The sequence below is a fragment of the Rhodnius prolixus genome, unplaced genomic scaffold (genome assembly GCF_049639745.1).
Source record: "Rhodnius prolixus isolate KJV_2025 unplaced genomic scaffold, Rpr scaffold_3, whole genome shotgun sequence".
NCBI classification, from domain to species: Eukaryota; Metazoa; Arthropoda; class Insecta; order Hemiptera; family Reduviidae; genus Rhodnius; species Rhodnius prolixus.
The window spans coordinates 43550240-43572501 of NW_027411603.1; the positions used below are offsets into that span (position 1 = coordinate 43550240).

At 30.2% G+C, this 22262-nt stretch overlaps 1 protein-coding gene across 3 annotated transcripts in view; it reads right to left on the minus strand.

Annotated features, from left to right (window-relative positions):
* The window catches only part of LOC141452930 (dynein axonemal heavy chain 7-like), a 73682-nt gene extending 51913 nt beyond the window's left edge, over positions 1-21769 (minus strand). The window contains exons 1-28 of one of the 3 annotated variants that reach the window (XR_012457684.1): positions 21583-21769; positions 20846-21115; positions 19926-20201; positions 19600-19844; positions 19344-19497; positions 18521-18685; positions 16405-16593; positions 15655-15783; positions 14934-15175; positions 14046-14349; positions 13742-13957; positions 12564-12767; positions 12197-12486; positions 11471-11593; positions 10753-10906; positions 9562-9788; positions 8045-8243; positions 7171-7408; positions 6959-7074; positions 6566-6707; positions 6243-6379; positions 3836-4066; positions 3564-3729; positions 3166-3311; positions 2843-3091; positions 1620-1780; positions 813-984; positions 548-724 (exon numbers count right to left, since the gene is read on the minus strand). Coding sequence is in view for 2 of the 3 variants with exons in the window: in XM_074125501.1 (XP_073981602.1) it covers positions 548-724; positions 813-984; positions 1620-1780; positions 2843-3091; positions 3166-3311; positions 3564-3729; positions 3836-4066; positions 6243-6379; positions 6566-6707; positions 6959-7074; positions 7171-7408; positions 8045-8243; positions 9562-9788; positions 10753-10906; positions 11471-11593; positions 12197-12486; positions 12564-12767; positions 13742-13957; positions 14046-14349; positions 14934-15175; positions 15655-15783; positions 16405-16593; positions 18521-18685; positions 19344-19497; positions 19600-19844; positions 19926-20201; positions 20846-21076 (5283 nt within the window). In the remaining variant the exon portion in view is untranslated. The remainder of the gene's footprint in view (positions 1-547; positions 725-812; positions 985-1619; positions 1781-2842; positions 3092-3165; positions 3312-3563; positions 3730-3835; positions 4067-6242; positions 6380-6565; positions 6708-6958; positions 7075-7170; positions 7409-8044; positions 8244-9561; positions 9789-10752; positions 10907-11470; positions 11594-12196; positions 12487-12563; positions 12768-13741; positions 13958-14045; positions 14350-14933; positions 15176-15654; positions 15784-16404; positions 16594-18520; positions 18686-19343; positions 19498-19599; positions 19845-19925; positions 20202-20845; positions 21116-21582) is intronic. The other 2 variants (XM_074125501.1, XM_074125502.1) reach the window with 2 other exon arrangements.
* Between the last annotated feature and the right edge of the window lie 493 nt (positions 21770-22262).

Genomic DNA, 22262 nt, shown 5'->3' on the forward strand with positions numbered 1-22262 from the left:
ATTTTATAAAGTTAATAAAGTACAGAGTAATGCCAATTTTTTCAGGTTGATTTTTCGTCAAACTGCCAACTTACTTATCGAGGACATTTTAACCATTAAGTAATATATGTAACCTAAACTGGAAACTAAGCCCTTTACTTCAATATATTTTATGTATTTACACACACACACACACATATATATATATATATATATATATATATATATATATATATATATGTATATATGTATATATATCTTTAAAGGCCTCGCTCTACCGCTCGACTACTGTGGCACCTGTATGTTATTATAGGTATCACTTAAAATTATAGTATGAGTATATATATATATATACTCACTTTAGCAAAATTATTTTGTCTGGAAATGAATGCAGAACTTAATTAAGAGATAATATTAATTAATAAAGAATTTTCTAAATGGTTCTTTTAAAATAAAAAGAAATTAGGGCTTACGGAATTCTATTTTCATTCAATAGAAAATTGAGCATAGTTAGAAATTCGATTATATAATCCAATTAATACTAGTTAGTAAAAAAATTAACACATACTTGAACTTTGCATCTTCTAAGAAAAAATATAAGCGGTGAACAAAACCTTTTAAATAAGTCTTCAATAAGTTTAATTTGCGGAGCCAAAAATGGGGGAAGAGTATTCAACCAGGATAGTAAGAGGCACTCCCAGCCAAGTGAAGATGGTTCCATAAATATCATACCACAACGAGACACCTGTAATAATGCAGTGCTTTAACAATGGTTTACTTAAGTTCATAAACAATTTCCAAAAATAATAATAGCTAAAAGTAAATATTTTTACTGTAGCTGGTGATGCAACTTTTAAATCCATGGGTTCAAAAATTAAATTAGTGGTAGGTGCTAATTGTATAATTTCTCCAGACATTAGACAAAGTTTCTTATTGTCGTCAAGAACAGTATTCATATTTTCTATCCAAACTGCATCAACAGGTCCATCAAACACCAACCACTTTCTAAAACAAATTACATTTATTTAACATTGATAAAGATATAATTGTTAAGAATAAATAATATGTTCCAAATACGGATTAATATTTACATTTTTTAAAGGAAGAAATTAATAATTTCTCTTTTAAAAAGAAGATCAACCATCGTGCAGAATTTTCAGTACAAAATCTGTCATGAAAATTTAAAAAAGTAAATTCCCAGACTAAAATCTGTAAACACCAGATTTTGTTTGTCCGATTTAAAAATAAAAAGAGTTCGCTATTTTTATTACGACATTCTAAATTTTAGATACGTTTATCTAGATGAATATCCCACATTTTTTAAAAATATTTTAAATTTTATAAATTTCTGTAAGTATTCCCTGGGAACAAGCCGGCCTCTGGACACCACACTACCCTTAAAGATTACACTTTTCCTGGAAAGTAAGCTGTTGCAGTTGACTTGGGAAAAGTATCATTTCCTGGACGAAAACTACACCTTACTTGTGAGGTAATATTTTTCACTGGACATCGATAAAAGTGTCCTAAAATAAATTGCATTAAATCTAAAAAATTTAAGGTGCCCAATTTAAAAAATTGCTTCAAATTATCGTATTAGTACTTAAAATTCAGGAAATTTACAAATGATCAACAATCAATACCTGTTTAAATTTGTTGATTGCGCAAAGTGCCTGTAGCTGACTGCTAAAACTCCGTCGGACCATTCGTGTGATACCTCGTCAAACTGACCGTATAACTGGCCCATTGTTATTGACTTAGGATTGATAACTGTAATTTCTACTTTATGTTCATCCATTAGTTCCTGAAGTACAATAAAACTTCATTTTAATCACGTATTTGCAAATTTAATAAAATAATTGGATTTTATTTTGTAAAAGTAGTGGCTAGTTGCCAAATCTACTGCAACCTAAAAGAATTACTCTGACTCTCTAAAGGGTAGACATATATTATAAGTACCACTGTAGCCGAGAGGTTAAGAGGCCCCCAACGTTAAGATAAATTGGAGTGCTGCATTCGATTCTTGGTTTAGGCCTTAGAGAGTATCCGACTGGTAGACTACGATATTTCAGAGGCTAATCTTCTTCTCGCTACGAAAGAATAGTTAAAGATCACGGAGAGTGAATTTTAAAGTTTTCACTTATTTTTTTGTTATAATTAAGACACGCCAATATCTAAAGTCTCCGGCGAATAGAATATTTTCAATTACACACCACAATCCATCATTATTAGTGAACTCTGCTAGTCCCCCTAGGAAGAGGTAGCTGGATTCTGGATCCCTGGATCTCGAGTGGAATCCTAGTGCAATAACCACCGAGCTTTCCTTCAATTCAATCTTTTTCAAATCTAATCAAATCGTTATCTTAAATCGCCTTTATACCGTCTCCTTAGATCTACATTTTCCTGAATGTTGAGAAATAAATTTACAAGGTTCACTTACTCATGAAACATAAATTCATGGAACATGAATCTTTCCAACTTTTCTTGACTAAAGAATCATTTGCTTCTACAGTTATGTCGCAACAAGCCTTCTATATATTACCAAACTCTTCTTACTATCACAATTTTAGTCTATCTATCTATCTAAAATATTTTGTAATCACAACAAACTTTCTCTTCAACTTCGAGAACTTGAAAAATATAAATAACAGGAAAACATTGAAGATGTGACTTCTTGAATTTTGATGAAAAAAAAAATCTTCAAGTTTGGACATTGATACTTATGACCAACATTATTTACACATGAAACCCGTAGAAAGGAAGAGAGACTCAATATCCGTATAGCTACAAAATACAGGAAGTTCTTCATCTAATCATCAAAGCTTAGTGATGGTCTAATTAGGTTTGTTCTCTTAAGAAAACTTACCCTTTCTTCTACTATTTCTAGAGCATCAGCTAACATTCGATAAGCAGCAGTTTTACCACTGTAAGGCAGCCCTACAATCATAAATCCATGACGAACGATCATCATCTCATAAATTTGTTGAATCTTTTCCAAGAAATAGGGCGTACATTGAAGATTTGCTTCCTTGCATGCGAGATCAGCGCACGTATTCAAAACTGAATAATCAGATTCCGGTAAAACAATACCAGGGAATAAATCAGATGTAATTCCCTAAGGAATAAAAATATAGTTATAATTAAGAAAAACAATAATGGAAATTTTCAAAATATATAGTCAAAAATTACTTGAAATAATGGCAAATCGTGTTCTAAAAATTTTGGGAGATTAACATCTTTAATTGATCGTAAAATAAGAATGTCTTCCACTTCATTGGGGTATTTCCTTTTTAAGTTTTCTGCTGCTCTTAAAACAGTTTTTACTGCTCTCATACCTGAACACAAAATTGTTTTTGTAAAATGTAATGTCTGTAAATTGATTAAAATTGGTTTATATATCAATTTATTAGTTTTATACAGGTAGAAACATAAGAACATCTTAACTGGCGGATTTCAATTAGAAATTATATAAATACCCTCAGAAAATAAGATATAAGTATATATTTAACTAAACAAATCCGAATAATTACCTTAAAAGCAAAAATATTTGGCAATTAATTCATTAGTTATATTAAGTTGTAACTTGCCATAATCATAATGAGGCTGCGAAGACAATTGTTCTGAGCATAGTTTGTATGTGGCAACAATTTTTACTGCCAATGGTTTCGCGTGCACGAAACCATTAGAATAAAGATTTATTTCTGAAATTAAACTGTAATCCGGAACCATCATTGCCACAGATCTAAAAAGTGCCTGCAATTACATAAAAATTTGTCAAAAAACTCAAATAAAACTTATTTAATTTGTGAATGAAGATAAGAGAAAAATATGTTTGTTTTCAGAACTAAAACATTTTTACCTTTAAATTGTCTGGTAATTCTGAACGACCTGCATATCCTGGGTTCATAGTAATGAATACAGCGCAAGTAGGGTCCAGCAATAATTCTGTTCCTTCAAATATCAATATCGGATTTCCGGACATAATACCTCTTTGAATGGTTAGAATTTGTTGCGCAACTACTGACAACACTTCGAGATCTATACGATTGAATTCATCAAAACAAGACCAAGCTCCACAGGAAGCTAAACCCTGAAATATATTATTTAGGTTCACAGGGAGTTCTTAAGTGTTCCTTTTAAAAAAAAATAAAAATCAAAAATAAAATAAAAAACTAATTCATTCAAAAAGTAAGCATAATTATAACATTATAATAGCGGAAATTCATAAACAAAAAATATATTATCGGCAATCGTAAGAAAAAGTCTTTGTTAGAGACGAATTTCTTTATTGTACCTCTACGTTTCGATAACCAGTGATTGCCCTTCAACTGGTGCTTCTGAAAGAGGGGTTCAAAGACATTAACATGATGGATTAAACTAAATTAAAGTATGTAAAATAATAGAATGATAAAATTGAAGAAGATTAAAAACATTAAATTTTCTCTTCACGTTACCCTATAAAGTAAATAAGATTGCTATTTTTCACCTAAAATGTATTCAGTAAATTAAGCTTCATTTATAAAATTGATTTATAAAATATATCAAGTTGGATTCGTATCAAAATATACTCGTATATACAATATTATCATAATAATCTCTTTCGTAACCCACTTTTTGAAGCTCCTGATGAAGGCTCATAGGTATCTGAAGCTACCTGAAACGAAGAGTTACGTTAAACAAGTTAGTCTCCAAAAAATACTTTCTCTGGCCATTGCCGACGAAAAAAATTCTTTTGTTAACTTACGGCTTGATGAATCACTAACCAGCAAGAAATGAAATTTTCTTTGCTACAACCAACTAAATTTGGACAAATATGTTACCTTCCATACGGCCAGGGGCATTACTATTTCTTTGTTTCGAGATCTTTTATTTAAAGTTTTAATTGATATTGGAGCAATTTTTTGTCCGGGTCTGTATTGAAAACGTCCCCAAATGAGAAAATATTTATTAAGATGGCTTTAGAATTCGTTCGTTACAAAACTGTCTCCACGTTGTCCATTCACAATAAACTGTGTTTGGTTATTAAAACTTAATTGCATAAGTACAAATTCTTTTGATAATGTTATAATTCATGAAAATTTATGTTCAATATGAAGTTATAATGTTTCGGGATTAAAGAATAAAATAGGAAATTTGGAATTTTTTCGTTTCATTAACAGTTTTGATATGATTTTTCTTTTTGAAACTCATGTAGAAGACAAGGACGTTGTTTATTTGTTATATTCAAAGTTATATTCAAAAAGTCCTGTTACTCCCCAATAACAGATTGCCAAAGATCCTGGCTGAGAAAATTATTATGAGAAACTGTTTTTGGCATAAAGAGTTTAAAATTACTTGCCAGAAATATGATTGGGAAAACAGTGACTACTTGATTAGTGGAAACAAACAAAGTTTTGATGGGTTATTTGAAAATATTAAAACTATGTTTAGAAATGATTTAATTCCGAAGGCCCAAAACTCTACTTATCACGCATTGTATAAAAAACTAAATATTGACTTAGAGCAGAACAATTATTTTTCGGATAAGTTTAAAATAAATTTTATTAAAGTTATTTTCAAATTAAGAGGACAATTGCTGAATCTGAATTTCAATGTTGCCAGAGATGACACTGTACATTTGTGTTCCATGTGTAACCAGTCTGCGATTGAAGATACCTTTCATTATGTAAGTGTCTGTCCTGTACTATCTGAATTCAGAGTAATATGGTTAGGAAAGAAAGTGTTAACTGAATCAGAGTGTATTGAATATTTAAATGGACGCGACTGGGATAAGCTATATAATTATCATATTAGAGCATGGAAGTACAGAAGCTTTCTCATACAGGAATATAATACTTAGTATATATTAGAATGTAATGGAAATTATGCGATAAGTTTTGGCTGCTATTTTGTATTGTAAATTTTTAAATAGAATTTGGTCAAGCAGATGGACTGCTGTCCATGCTTTTGTGTAAATATGGTTTACTGTTTATAAGATTATGTACATATTAATTCAAAATAAAACACTTAATTATTAATTATTATTATTATTATGTTCGTCGGAGTTCAGAGTTGCATAATGTAAAACAATATGCCGTTATAAGAGGATGATTCGCTATGCTCCACTCCACTACGAACGGTTCAGAGTGGAGCACTACGAGTTCTGCATACTCAAGTTCTGGTGAGGATATTTAAAGGCCTTCCTGAACACAAAGTTTACTATTATGTAAAAGACGAAAACAAACCAAACGACAGAACCATACTTTTCCATCCTGAACACTATTTACCTTGAAAAATTTGCCAAGAGCTATATAGTCCAGGCCGTCTGAACAGTTGAATACCACACACTGCTTTGCAATAAATTTCGCTAGTTCTTTAGTAGTTTCAGTTTTACCGGTACCAGCAGGGCCTTCGGGTGCTCCACCTAATTCAAATAAAATTATTGCTTATAAAGTAATAAAATTAATACATCTTTAATCAGAAACTAACTTGTTAGTTTTTGGCAGTATAAAACAGTAAATAGAAGAGCACTAATATAGTATATTATTTCTGAAAATCATTATTAAAAGTAATATTATAGAATTTATACAATACATTCACTTCAATTAACCTAGGTTTAATTTCAAGGCTCCAAATAAAGTTCTAAAACATCTATCAGTTAAAGGAGTCAGTACTAAACGTTCTGGATTCCCTAGATATTCATATCCATACTTAAGTACGCAATTTATCATTGAGGCAGTCAAATCGCCATTCTGCAAAAGAAATATTTTTATAAGAGCACTGTTAGTTTATTAAAGCGTTAATTAATAAATTCTAATTTAAAAAATTTGTGTTAAAAATTATGTAAATAAATCTTTAAGAGTTATTTTATTTGGAAGCTTGCAAAAGCTAATAGAAAATCAAATAATAAGATCCAAATTTTAAAGGAATCCTGACACGATTTCTTTTTCATCGCAATTATTTATCAATTTTTATTATATATATACAACTGATTCAAACTTACATCAATATAATATCTGAGCTGGCTTAACCAAAGAAAGTCATTGTCTGAGGAAATATTTGCTTTTTCTAATAAAATAACGACATCTCTTGCATGGACATCTAGGGTTACTAGGCCCCCTTTAAAAGATGTAAAAAAAAAAAAACAATACTTATTACACAATTGCATTGTTTACTGACAAAAAATATAAACTAAGAATTGTAATGACTACATACCTAAAGTTATTCTTTGAATATGACTTAGTTCTCCCCTCACAAGATCCACAAGATTTTTAATTTGTGATACACATCGTTTTCTACATTTAACAAGACCTTTCTTTTTATGTCTAATTCCACGATGAACCTGCGCTGTCCAATAGACACCAGTAATTGATAGTACAGCTTGACCTGGCCATTGTAAAACCCACTCGTGACGCACCGCAGATGGATAAGCATCATACGAATCTATAATAATCTAAATAAAACAAAAATTTGGTGTAATATTCATTCAATTTTCTCTTCCAATGATTATTACAATTCTCTCAAACAACTTTTCTTAATTTCAAACGTAAAACCGCACAACACATTAAAATAATAGAGGGTTTTATAATTAAAAAGTTTTTTGTTAAGATTTGTTGTTAGCAGCGCTGACCTTAGGAGTTTTGTCACCCTTGCATGGATAGATTTTCCCTCTTCAACCATAAGTCCTTACCCAAAAGTAATAAGATATTATAGCGAAGGTGTTAAATTGACATCAAGATGCCCACCCGTTCATCATCATTACATTATTTTAAAGGTAATGGACAGTGTCGTCTGTAAAAAGAAAACACTGTTCGGTGATGGACAGTGTTGTCTGTAACGAAAAAACAATGACTGATGGCCGGCAGTGCACTGAAAAAGCTCCAGGCGCATATAACCACAGACGTTGACGCGGCTTAAATAAAATAATAATAAATTTTAAAAAAATAACAGAATGTAAAATAGTTCTTTTCGTAATGTTTGCAACTTATTATCTCAAAAAAATAAATAAATAAATAAATTAATAAAAAATAAAAAACCTAATTACTTTATAAAATAAAATTGAAATTATACTGTAAAATTATGAACCAACTTGACGTAAACTTTTCTTCATATCACCTTCCAGAAAGAGTAACCATTTTTCTACTTGGCCTCTAGCCAATTTAGTTTCTACAATATGAGCCAAAGGAATTTCTTCATTTGCCGATGACATTATAGTAGTTATTTCAAGATTTTCTGTAAATTTGCACTTGTGTATCCCTTCGAAGCATGTTTTCAGATGAGGTTGGACACTGAAAATTAGGTATTTTATTATTGTTTTTACGTTCTTAATGACACCATTTACTTAATCTTCTAAACTAATAGAGTTTTTGTTAAAAACAAAATCATCATGAAGGAGAAACAGCAATGAGAATAAGCCATTTTTCCTAATTAAATGTGTTGGATTTAAAAAAGAAAAAAATAATGTGATGATAATATATTACGAAAATAAAATCATTTAACTCTACCACTACTTTAGGTTCCAAATTAGCAAACAAATCATGTTCAAAAATACCTGTCAAACTATCAGTTCACTACTGAAATATAATTAATAATGTCAATAATGATATTGGAATTGCACTATTCTCTTCGAGAAGAATAACTGTCAAGAGTTTTATCATATGTTTGGATTCTATTACTACTCATCTCCCAAAATTTGAAACGTTGCTTCATTCTAATTTCGCGAGACCATAATCATGGAAGCCAAATTTCGCAAAACCACAACAGCAAATATGTTTTTGAAACTTAAACAGTTTCGGAAACCAAAGATATTTTTAAAAAAGATCCAGTATTGCTCATCTTGACGACTTAAGAAGGTGCTGATTGGCGACCGGAGCCCTACTAAATAAGTAAACCGTTCAGACAGACAGTGTTCTTTCCTACAATGGACACTGAGCTGTAAGAAGTTATATAAAGATAAAATCTAATATTCAGCCCGGACGCAAAACTTTATTTTCTCGTCTTATATGTATTTAATATAATTACAAACTTCGGTAGTCTGGATACTCGTCCAATTTTAATAAGAATGGAGATTTCAGAAGTTGTAGGCAACCTTGTTAATTTTATTTTAAATCCTTCTAACTACCCCCAAATAATAATAATAATAATAATAATAATAATAATAATAATAAACAGGGAAGGGATTAGCTATGAGGTTAGCATACTGGACTCCCACGCGGAGGTCCCGGGTTCGAATCCAGCAGCTGACCCTTAGATTTTCTCTTCCTAGGAGCTTCTTACAGCTCACTGTCCGGTGATGGACAGTGTTGTCTGTAACGAGAGAACACTGTCCGGAGGCCGGCAGTGCACTGGAAAAAGCTCCGGGCGCTAATGACCTCAGCTGTTGATGCGCAAAAAAAAAAAAAAAAAAAAAATAATAATAATAATAATAATAATACCTTAGATGTTGACGCGCCTTAAATCATTAAAATAATAATAATAATAATATTAACAATTATAATAATACCTGAATATCATAAGGCCAAAAAATAACCGAATGTAAAAATTACATGCCAAAAATCTTAATTTACTAGTATTCTGCACCTTACCTAAGATTATATCACAACTTACCGTGTTGGATCTTTAGTTTCAGACAGTATTTCCAATAAACCATCATTTGATAAGAAGAAAAACCTAGGGAAATACAATCTTTTCTTTTCCAAGTAGTCATTAAGGCCTCTTTGAATTATGTCCAAAAGTCCGTTCGATTTCTTAAACCTTTCCAAAATCTTTTCTATATCAACTACAACCATCACATGTTTATCAATAATAACTGTTTTCATTATATCTTTCCAAATCTAGAATAAAACAAAATTTGGAGAGTAGTTATAATTGTAACATTCAAACTAAATAATATTATAATAGGTCCAAGATACGGGTAATGAATGTCCATTATTATGTACAATATTTGTCTGCAAGGAAGGGACGAAGCTACGCTATCCAAAGCCTCTGTGGATCCCATAATAAATATTACAATGACAAACAATAGCTACAATAAATAAAGTAGAGGACTAAAAATCCAAACGAATGGGAGTAGTGTTATTGATTTAAAGTTATTATTATTATTATTTAAACTTCAGAGGTTTACCTTAGTGGATGATAGTAAAAAGGAGATTTATCAAACTCGTTTGTTCATCTTAATTTTATAAAGAATAGCTTATCTCCAAATGATCATCAGGCAGTCTTTATTCAGAAGTAAGTAAGATATCCCATAAATTGGGCGTAATATCTTACAATAGTCCTATTAACCGAATTGTAAAATATAGGGCAACCATGGAATACTAAAAGTTGTAGGGTTGCCAAACATGTGTACAAGGCATGCGTTTAAAAAGTCAAGAAGTCTACTTACAACTTTTAATTCTTAAAGAATTCAGTATAAGAAGAAATATATAAAGATATAAACTGTAAGGGCAAAAACAGCTCGTTACTTTACTTTAGAAATTGGTTAATTAATGTGAAAAAAATCACAACTTTTCTAAAACATCATGAACTGTTTAAAAATTCTTTAAATAAATCATTCAGTGTACTAAGATGATGAAGACTTAAATGATTTAATAAAGTACAATGTGATTTGTAAAGTCGCTTATTGTGATACACCAGTTTTATTTTTTAACATTCTTTTATAACAATTATTTCCGTAATTTAGAATTCATCTAGTGATTAATCAAGCTACCACAAAAAACCCTTACCTTAAAAAGCTCTCGAACTTGAAAGAATAGAAAACTATAGAGATTTAACAACAATATTAATAAAAATTATTACTTTATCGACCGCGCTGAATTTCCTTCCTTCCTCAGGCATTTGCAGTTGGATATCTGGAGATGAGAAGATTGGTTCGAGGTAAAGCCATGTTATTTGTACCTTGAGCCATTCATCTATAATTTCTTGGAGAAGTTGCAATTTTCCTTCCCAACTCCTATAAACAGATATTTTTAAAAATATATTTTGAAAAAACTGAAAAACTTCAACTGTATATATTCAAATAAAGTTGCTCTGCAAATAATATTAATAATTATATTTATAATTCGTTCAACTGCAATTTCTTAGTGTGGCGCATATAGTTTGTTTTTTTTAGAAAGCAAGATGGCCCATTCTTTTTATATAAAATATTTAAAGATGATTTTCTTCAATTAGATCCGAACGCTGTGACAGAGTTAATAGTTATCAATTTAAAAAAAAAAGTTAAGAACCAATTAGTCTAAAGGAATCATTAATATTTTTTTATCTATACATACATTTGTTTGTACATTTGTTTGTTAGTCTTCCGGCAATTTTTTTAATATTTCGACCTGTAACAGCTTATAGAGAAAATGTAACCAAAGTGAAGGGCTCCAAAAAAAGTAAGTCCCTTCCTTGGAGTTACATGATTTTACACTTCTAACATCTTTTTGTATTATAATTAAATTCCACGTGGCTTGTTAACCCTTTAATAGTATTATTACATTATCAAATAATTTACTGGTATATACTTTTCACTTACATAATCGTCTCCTCGAACGGTTTTATATAAGGTGAATTTTTCATAGTCTGGGTCTTTACTATATGATCATCTAGTAATACTTGTATTTCGTCTATTGCAGATATTATAAAAGTTCCAGAATCTCTAGAAAAATTAAGAGTTTATTAATGTAAGAAAAAATTTAAGAAATATTATACAATCTGCCAAAAAATGCGCCTTTATAAATTGTTACAAAATAAATATCTCGTTCTTGTGCTTCTTTCTAATAATTGAAAGGAGAACACCTACATATTGGAAACTGTGCAAGAAAAAATCTACAACGAAAAATCTAAGATGAATAAGTTGGATGTTTGGCCATTGTTATAATGCAAATTTTAATGGTTGACTGGGCCTAAAAAAATAAATTTTCTGAAATGTTCAGCGTTCCGTAACGTTGCTCATCTCCCTTCACAAATCAGATCGTGAATAAGGATATTCAACAAAGGTGTCCGAAACATCTAACATTTAAAAAATTTATTAATTTATTTATTATCACTTATTTTCGACCCCAGTCAACCATTGAAGTTTGTACAAAAAAAAAGTTACAGGTAAATGTCAGTTATTGTAGTCTAGTACTGACAAGTACCTCGAGGCCACTGGCGTCATCAACTACAATTATCTGCAACAGCCAATGGGGTGTTATGCGGTTATATATTTTATGCAGTTATTATCTGTTACAAAAGTGGTATTGGATACAAATTTTAGTACCTATAAGGAAGAACAGTAAATTCAACTTCAACCCATTCGTCCATCATTTTCGAAAGAGCTTTTTCTAAATTATTTTCTTTAGTAGCCGAATCACTAATGGTTTCAAATTTTGCAACGTACTCTTCTACACCATAATCAAAAATTCTTGCTAATGTTAAGTCATCATCAAGAACCATTGGAAAGCCCACGATTTCTGAAATCATCTCCCAATGACGTTCTTTTAAACCCGGATTTCCCAGTGTCATTACTATTTGCATATGATTTTTAAATTCTTCCACTTTTTCTTTAACCTAAAACATTATAGTATGAAATTATCACTACAAAACAAAATTTACGATAAAAGAAAAAAAATTAATTTAGATTATACCGCCATAGCAAGTCTTCTCGGTTCAGGGTTATCAGTAAATGATTTTTCAAGTTTGTAAATATTTCTGTACAGTTGGGTGGTATCCATTTCTATTTCTTCTGGATCAAAAGAACCAACTCTAGAAGTAGTCCACATTTCATGTTTCTTTAAAAACTGTGATGCACTGTCATATAATTTTTTGTAAGGCGAAAGTTTATCAGCAATCTGAACATTATAATAAATGTATTTACTTATTGAAATATATAATTTTAATTAAAGGAAGAGAGAAAGAAAAAAAAAACACCGGGTAAGGTCCGTTACAAATGTACACTGAAATATTCTCGTACTGGAGGACAACTTTTATTTTGACATCTTTTTCAGGAAAATTCTATTAAGGGCACTTCTATCATAGGTTTCTCCTTCAAGAAACACAGCTTTAAGAAGCATCTTGTGAAAGCAAATTTAGAAGACGACTCAATTGTATTATAGCGGAGTCGTTCTGTTTGCGAAAAAAAAAGTTCATGAAGGAAATTGTAAGCCTTTAAAATGCATTAAGTGTGAAAGAGACCTTAACGCCAGATCTCCAAAAGGTCAGCGATGGTATCGTCAGTCAGATGCCCATTGTAGGAGAATATTAAGACTCCAAGGCGATGTGTCAGGTGCAAAACTATTCTTTTTATACATAAACAGTGTTGAAGCCTGCAGAAGAACTTAGAAATATGACACCCTTAGCTGCAGTTTCTGTAATTGGCTTTATTATGAACCATTTCAAACCACTTTAAGTCCAAAATTAGTTCTTTTCAATGTTTTAGTTAAAGAAGAGAGGGTATTGAAAATCTATAAGCAAAGAACTCCTGGAGCCTTATTTGGAAATCGAAACCGACAAATGACTTTTGGTGCAGGCTACATTTACGCAAAAGAACTTCAAGCATTCAAAAAAGTAATAAATCAAAGACTGAACTTGGCCAAATATCCCACACTCGGATAATAATGATGGCTCTAATGCGTTAGGAGCCGGTACCAAATTAGAGAATATAAGATGAAGAAAAAGGAGGAACCCCTCCCACAAAATGCTTCTAGTTTTATTTTAAACGTTTCCCAATAAAATTGATTGCTTTGGCAAGAGAAAAACGTATGAATTTTTCACCATTTTTTGACTTTGAAAACTCTGACGGACAAAAAAATACTTTTCTTTTTACCTGTTTTCGCTTGGGATAAAATGATTCTTCCCATTTGAATGACCTTTCTTCTTCATTAAACTGATCAATGGTTGTTATGGCCTCAATAAGTTTGGAATCCAACGCATTAGCTTTCGCCTCATATACATCTAATTGTTGTAGATCTCCACAATTAGCAAATTCTTCTACTTGTTTCAACCATTTATCTAAATCTTCGACAAATAATGCAATTCTTTCCTATCCATTAAACAGATGATTATTAGATTATTATCATCATTGAACGTCTCTCAAGAAAATATTCCATTAAATTATAAGTTGTATTTACTTTTAAAAATTCTTGAAATTCTACGGTTTTCTTATCTATAAGTTTCTTGTTATCAACTAGTACTGAACGCATTTTAGTATACCACAGAAAAGTAAATGTATTTTGTCTTAATTCTGGTTGTGTTAAAGCAGTGTAATCTGATAAGAATAGTATATATGATAATATTTCTTGCAGTTCTTCCTGTAATTCACCTAGAGTTACAGATTCTACCTCTCCACTATAAGCTATGAGTTTCATTAGTTCAGCAGTGTTTTTGGGTGGGGCCTTTAATTTGCTCGCAATGCTTTCATAAGTTTTTCCCAATCTGAAAAAATTTAAGAATATAACATTATAAGGGATTTTTTTTTTAAATTATTTTTATAATTATTGCTGTTACAACTGCCCTTTCCTTATAGTTTAATAAATTGTTAAAATCTCATTGTCCAGTCCATTTGAGGACAATTTTCTGAACCACCAAGGAGATCCATAAAACTTTCTTCCCAAACGAAAAATCAAAATCTAGTTTACAATGTTCATCTAGAATCTTTTTTTTTTTATTTATGATTTTATATATTAGCTTATGCAAGGTTCCTGACTTCACTGAGCTTTGCTCAACAAAAACAAAAAGTACTCTCGAATTAGATCTAGCTGCAGAAAAGGAAAATTCAAGAACGCAAGACCACACTAATAAGCATCAATTTCACATAAAAGTATTAATAACCTGATGCGGAGAACAGTCGACAGTCATAAATCAATATTACCTCCCCGAAGAGCTAATACCTCAATGGACGTCCTTTTTTATTTGCAAATTAATTTTCAAACATTACTTGATCGATGACTTTGTTTTATAAATTTGTTTACTGAAATAAAATCCAGTTAAATAGTTTTGAATCATTTAAATATATTTACCTTCTGCATTTGTCGGTATAATCCGTAACCAGTCTATTAGTTAATTGATTTCGTAATTGTTCTGCACTACTTGTCAAAGTGTAAATAAAATCTTCACGATGTACTTCATACATTCCCATTTTTACTACATGTTCCACCTCATAGGGAATCTTTCGAATCAAATCATGATACTTGCCAACAAATACTTTATATTCATCAAAGGAATGATTTTCTTCTAAAAATTTTGCCACGTCTGCTCCTGACTAATGAATAATAAATTTGTTGATAATTTTTTTTTTTTTTCCAGAAAATTATAAAAACAGTTTAAAAATAGAATGGTGTAAACAACAGAAATCTTAGTACAGGCTCAAGTTGAACTCTTCTACTTTTTACCAGATAAATTTCCAAATAAATGTTGTTGAATATTCGTCAGTAAAATTCTTTCCATATATGAATATTTGGGTTATTGTAGTTTTATATGATTTTGTTTTTGCTATCTAGTTTAGGTGGTTCATTAGCTAGTGCAAATATATTGTAAATTAAATTTCATTATTATTTACAACAATTATGCCAGTTTTGGGCATAATTGAAGAATTTTAAATATAATGCTATAAAAACTAATAACTTTACAATGATGCTTTTTTCAATTAGCTAGATGAATAAATACAATTCTTAAGTGGTTGATATTACGTTTCCAGAAACATGACCACTAAAGTTTAAAACACAATTTGACTTCACTTACTTCTCCATTAAGTAAATTTATGAAAGTGTCAAAATCTTGAATTCTTAATTCTGGGCCAATTCTATGATCGTCTAATAAGTTGGAAACTTTCTGTTTATTTTCTTCTATGAATTCTGGAAGGATAACAGGCTGAAATTAAAAGTTTAACACAATTACCAACTCGCTACCGCAAGAACATCTTTTCCTTAGTGCGTCGCTCTATTTATCCATAGATTATCAAGGTGAATGAAAAAAAAATCTACCTATCTTATAAATTATTCCGCTTGTGAAACTATCCACAAATTTGTGGAACCGCAGCCAAGAGACTTATTGTTCAATTGATTTTAGTACATTCGGAAAATAAATATGAGTGTTCAGTCGAAGAGGGGGGATAACGAACTGAAGGCCTAAGAGCGTATGAACAGGAGAATGAAAGCAAAAGACTGGACTATGGAGAGAAAGCAAAACACTGCCCAGGAAGGATGGTCAGCGAGAGCCAAAAGTATTCTACAAATGGTTTTAGTAATTATAGTGTAATGAAATGGTCTATGTTTATTTATTTTATACTTTGAACTTCAGAGATTAATTATTTAATTTTAATTATGTGTAAATGAATAATGAATCAGATGGATAAATGTGGAACAAATATACTAATTATGAATTGCCCGCTGTCGAACGCCGATAGATAATATAAATAAATAAATAAAAAGATTATGTCAAAATAAGATTATAAATACAATCCAATCAATGTTTAAATTAATAGATATTTACTTTTAGATAATCATCTTGAAAATGCAGATTTGGATATATTTTGTACTCTAATTTGGGGAAATCCGACACTGCAGATAGCATCATGTCATAAGCAGATAATATACATTCCTTGAATTTAAAAAATTTAGGTTCGAATTGAATCAGCTTCCTCTTGTGCAATAATCGGATGAAAAATCCAGGATTATTTCCCTGAAAATTAAGTATGTACATAGAACGAAACACTCATAAAAATTTAGTTCACCCAAGATTTATGTATTTCAAACAAAATAAAACTTTCATTAACGAAAAAATTTTGTTTTATTTAAAAAATGTATCTTTCTTATTTTCAGTTTTGCGAATAGACAAGACGAAAATAGTATTCATAAATTTTAGTTCGTCAAATTAGTAGTCCAGTCAAATTAGGTAAAAATAGGGGTAAATCTCGAAATTGAATAACAAGCCATAAATTTGTATAAATCTTTGTTTTGGCATTTTAAGTTAGCTCAAAAGTCTCATAGAATCTCGTGTATGTGTCACCGGAAATCAATGGTCAAAGGTCACGAAAATAGTTTTTTTTAAAAAAATAACTTGTTTCCTTTGCTTTAAATGACGTTCAAAGTTATTACAAAAGTTGTAGAACATAAAATTCTCTACAAATTTGGTTCTATGCAATTTTTCATACAATCAACCGCTCTTGAAATAGAGCGCGAACTGCGGGAGGCGCATAGCAATAGTAAATTAACGTATAGAGGTCAACTCTGTAATTCAGTGCATAGTATGCAGTGTTCCTGATAGATAGAGAACTTTGTGATTTGAAAGAACAAATATTCAATCATTATCAACGCTTACTCGTAGATTTCAGCTGTGAAATTCCAAGCTCATATTGTAATTTTCCTTGCGTATTCGACGGAAAATATTTTCAGCCACGTTATATTTATATTTCACCTATAACTCTGTTGGAGATGAAGGAGAGCATAATACAATATGATGCTCTCCTTATAATAATATAATATGGTTAATATGAGTGCAAACAATGCACGAATTTGATTTAGGTGTGTATTTTTCCCTATTTTCTGAACTATTACATACAAAAGTAGCCCATCTAATGTTTATTCTATACGTTTGGCATTAAAATACGTTAAAAACAGAAAATATGGAAATTTCAGCGAAACTAAGAAAGATTTTGTATTTTTCCTTTTTTCTAAATCTCTACATCCAAAACCAGTCGACCTAATGTATTTAATATACGTTTGGCATTAAGATACAATGTTAGAAACAGAAATTAAGGAAATTCCCAGCAAAACTGAACATGATTTTGTATTTTTCCCTATTTTCTGAACTATTCCATCCAAAAATAGCCGATCTAATCTGTATATTATACGCTTAACATTAAAATTAAAATACAATGTTAGAAACAGAAATTCCATCAAAATTAATGATGATTTTGTAATTTTTTTTTTCTTTTTCTAAACCTCTTCTTGCGAGAATAGCCGGTAGTTTATTATCTATACATTGACCTGTTTCTAACCTTGTATTATTTAATATAATACACGCTTGTTCGAATTCTCAATTGCTGGAAGACGTTGGACAGGGCTTCATTTAGCATTCATTTTGATTGGGATGTACAGATGTTAAATATGGCAGGATGTCCGTCGACTCGCTCGCCTCGTTTACATCGTTCGAATGATTTTCTACTCGCCTTCCATGTGTAATAGGTAGGCACCTACGAATACAAAGACTTTTCATAATCGCGTCATTTTGACATAACGTGAAGAAAGCAATTATAATGTAGCCGGTGTATTCAGGGCTATTTGTTTCAAATTGAAATCTAATTTGACTGAACTGTAAGATAAAATAAAATTTAATAATGTGGAGTTCTTGTGTTCTGACAAATGAAGTCAGACTCTTTAATTTTAAAAAAAGTAACTTGAAACCTAAATTAGAAAAAGTACAAAGAAAGAAAGAAAGAACTCTACCAGTTCATGAGAAGTGAAAAATAAAGTAAAGGAAATGCTATTTTTTTCAGCTTGGCTTTGTGTACAACTCCATATTAGATTCCGAGGACGCAGACGAATAGCAAACGCACTTTTTCTATTGTATAAATCTTAGTGAAGAATAAAATAAAAAGAAAAAATACCTCAATATTCAAAATGAAATTAGTGTAATCACTGATCGAATTCACACAGACAGATTGAAGTAAAACTGTCATGACAGCGTTAATACAATTAAAAAAGTGTCGAGCAATTTCCAAATCTTTAGCTTTGTTGTTTTTCTGATCAGGAAATAATGTTATTTTTGCACTCTGGAACAAATAAAAGAAATAATATTCAAAATCGATAAATTGCAACTGACATGTTAATAATTTATAGATAAAATAAAGTTACATATTCTTAAATGAAATTTTACAATTAGGTTTCTGTAAAATTCAAAAACGTTAGCTGTGCAGCTAATAACTAAATCCATCACTATTCGATCACTTCTTCTCATGGTGCTACAGGTCCTATCAGAGCCTCATGAGAGAGTGCCATGCAACCCTATCTCCTGCTTTTTGGCGCCATCTTCTAGTACCTGGCTTTCGCAGATCAATTTCTGAGCATCCAACCATCTTATTCTGGGACAACCTCTAAGCCTAGCATCCTTCAGGTGACCACATAAAACTTTTCTTGCGACTTGATAATGGGTCATATCCGCTTTTTTTTTTATATATAAGAAACTATGTCAGGTTCTCCGTACAGTCTCTTAAGTTCCTCGTTCTTATTCATAATCTATCACTACCTGATGGATAATTTTGTATATGTTTGATTTTACAGAAAGTATACATTAATTGCTTTCGAGCGTAAACATAAAACTTTAAAGACAGAAATAGGATTGTAGAGAATTCGCTCTAGGTACATAATTCTTATGTAGACACACATTACAGGGTAGTACACAATCAGGTTACCAGTTGAAGGAAAACGTACCTTACGAAAATTTGCAATTATCCCTGGAACCCAAACGCCATGTAAATGTAGGTGAACAGCTCTTATATTTTCGTCGTAAATTTTGTAAAATTCCACAAGATCAAAAGATTTTTTCATTTTCCCTAGAGTCATCACATCAACTAAACGAAGATTTCTAAAAGAAAATCAATTATTAAACTTTAATTTTATTACAAATGCATTTGATGATTGATTAAACATTTACATTGAGAATTTAATAAAAATAGATATTAAGCACCTGTATTCGTTATACCAAGAGGAAAACGTATCTATCATTAATTGGGAAAAGGCATGCAAATTAATGCATAATTTCGTGCTCAACTTCATTAATTTGTCACGGATTTTTTCTTTATCCGATTCATTATAAATTTCAAATTTATTGATTTCTTGTTTAATAAAGTCCTGAGTTTCAGTTGTGACGTCTGCAGGATCCTTCAGTACATAATCACATATAGTCTTCTTAATAGTAAAAGTATACTCTTCCTGAAAATACATACATATATATAAAATTGATGTAGTAACAAATAAATTGTATGAAAAGTAACAATAAATCTTTTATTATACCTCAACTTCACGAAACAGATCGATTAATCTTTCCTTTTTTACTCTGGATGTTGTTTTGATTTTATTACAGATATTTTTAAACCATTCAAAGTCCATAGGTGCTACATTTTTGGAATCAATACCATATTTCATGTAATAATGACAACGCAACAGACGTTTATCCTCTTCTGAAAGTAAATCAAAATCCACTTCTTTTCTCTCAGAAGACATAACGTCAATTAATGATTTGCGAAATTCTTCTCGTTTCTTCCTCATTAACGTATAAGTACTAGTTGGCTAATCACAAAGATCAATAAATTCATTAATTATTTTGATGTTAAATTTTATCATATTGGCTTTATACATATATTTTAAATTCTGGTACGAACTCTCAATCACATTGCACAGAATCAAGTCAGAGTGATAGATATAAGTTTAAAGAAATTGATAAGTTTGTTTACGATGAAATCAAAGAAAAAACTGTAGGAAATGTGCAATTTTAGTCAAGCTATTTTATTCAAACTCATAATTTGAGCAGGAAATTAATCCTCTTTGCAGTAAATTCATCACTTACTTTAAACCTCTCTTTACCCTATACTAAAAAAGCACTTGAGGGGTCTAACCAAGCCCTTTTCCTTTACTGCCCTAAAATTATAATTCCTTGTAAAAATGATTTATTTAATTATAGATTTTATGCGTGTAAGGAGTAGATGTAAGAGCAAAGAAAGTCGTAGGGGCCATTGAGGGAAAACTCAGAAAATGCAAAAAATTAGAAAATAAACATTCAGGATATTCTCACTTTTAGTTACGCCAATTTCTTCCTCAGAATTTTTGCATCAAATTTAATTTTTATTAACTTTTTGTAAGTTATAGTACTTATAAAAATTAATTAATTAATAAAATAAGTTATAGTTATAAAAATTAATCATTTCTGGTTATACCTGGTCTATTTTCTTTTTTTCTACCAATGGTGTGGCATTCCGTCTTCGGCCTCCATGCATAAAAACATATTCGGGTTTTTCCAAAGGTGGTGGATGACTTATAACAGACCTTGGTAAAGAAAACAGATCTAGTACATTTATATCTGCACAGGTGCTTGACTTATGGTTTGCTCTGAATGATCCTCTATACAAGGTAGAAGATTTATCAAGCTCTTTCTTCTTTTTGGACATCTTGGAATTATTTATTTTTCGCTGATTTTATTTATTTTTCTGCAATAATACAATAAATTGTTTACAATAAATTTTTTTAACTATTAAAATTATGCTAATTATAACTTTAAAGCTTATTTTATAGTTGGCCTAATTTCTAATGACATCTAGTCTTGCGCTTTAGAAAGAAAAAGAATTATTGTTTCATTAATTTTAATATGGAAAGCTGATGGTTCACAATCCAATTTATTTTAAAAAAAAATTAAACTGTTTATAGAAACTGCGAATTCAAATTAATACTAAATTAAACTTACTCAGCAAAAATTGGAATTACTTTTTAAGGATGTCGAAATTATTGCTTTTATTTTATTTAAAGTAAAGAAGTATTAACTAATATTCTTTATCATAATCATTCTACTTTCCAATGAATTCTGAATTAAAAAGGCCTTTGTTTAATTGTTGATTGTTTCCCAAAGTTATAGCAACAAGCTTACACATTTTACTTCATTTACTGAGCAAATTCTTACCAAGGATATAGTTTTCATTAGCAAATTTAAATTCTAATTCACAACACTCCTTTCAGTATTGCAAAACTGTTTCCTTTACTACTTGTCATTCACTAAATTGAATTCAAAATGCCAGAAGAATGCGAGACAAAATGCTAAAAAGTAAGGTATTGCTATTATTATAACGGTAAGCAAATTAGGATCTCTCGTCAGAACTATCTTAGTTGCTACGATACAATTGTTTGTTCAATTTATATCGCGGTCGATTCAATAAATGATATGAAAGAAAACATATGCAAAATATAAATTATTTCTTTTCAAATAAATAATTTTTCAATCTATTCTATTAAAGAAAAAAAAGTTTATAAGCAATAAATTCACATTTTTTAAATAATCCAAAGTGTATTATAAATTAAATTAAAATTGGAATAAATAGCTATTTAATGATGCAAACCACCGCCTTTAGAATAAGAATAAATAATTTTTTTTTAATAACTATTAATTTCTTATTATAAATAAGTCTTATAAACCATAATTTGTTCCAAACATACAGTCCTAAATTGCTCCACGTTTTCATAGTCCATAATCCACGATCAAGGTTTCCAGTCTTACCTAATTTCTACTAATATGTTTTATTAAATACATTTTGAATACTAATTTAAGTCTAAAAATAGTAGAAGCCAACTGTAGTTGGATATGAA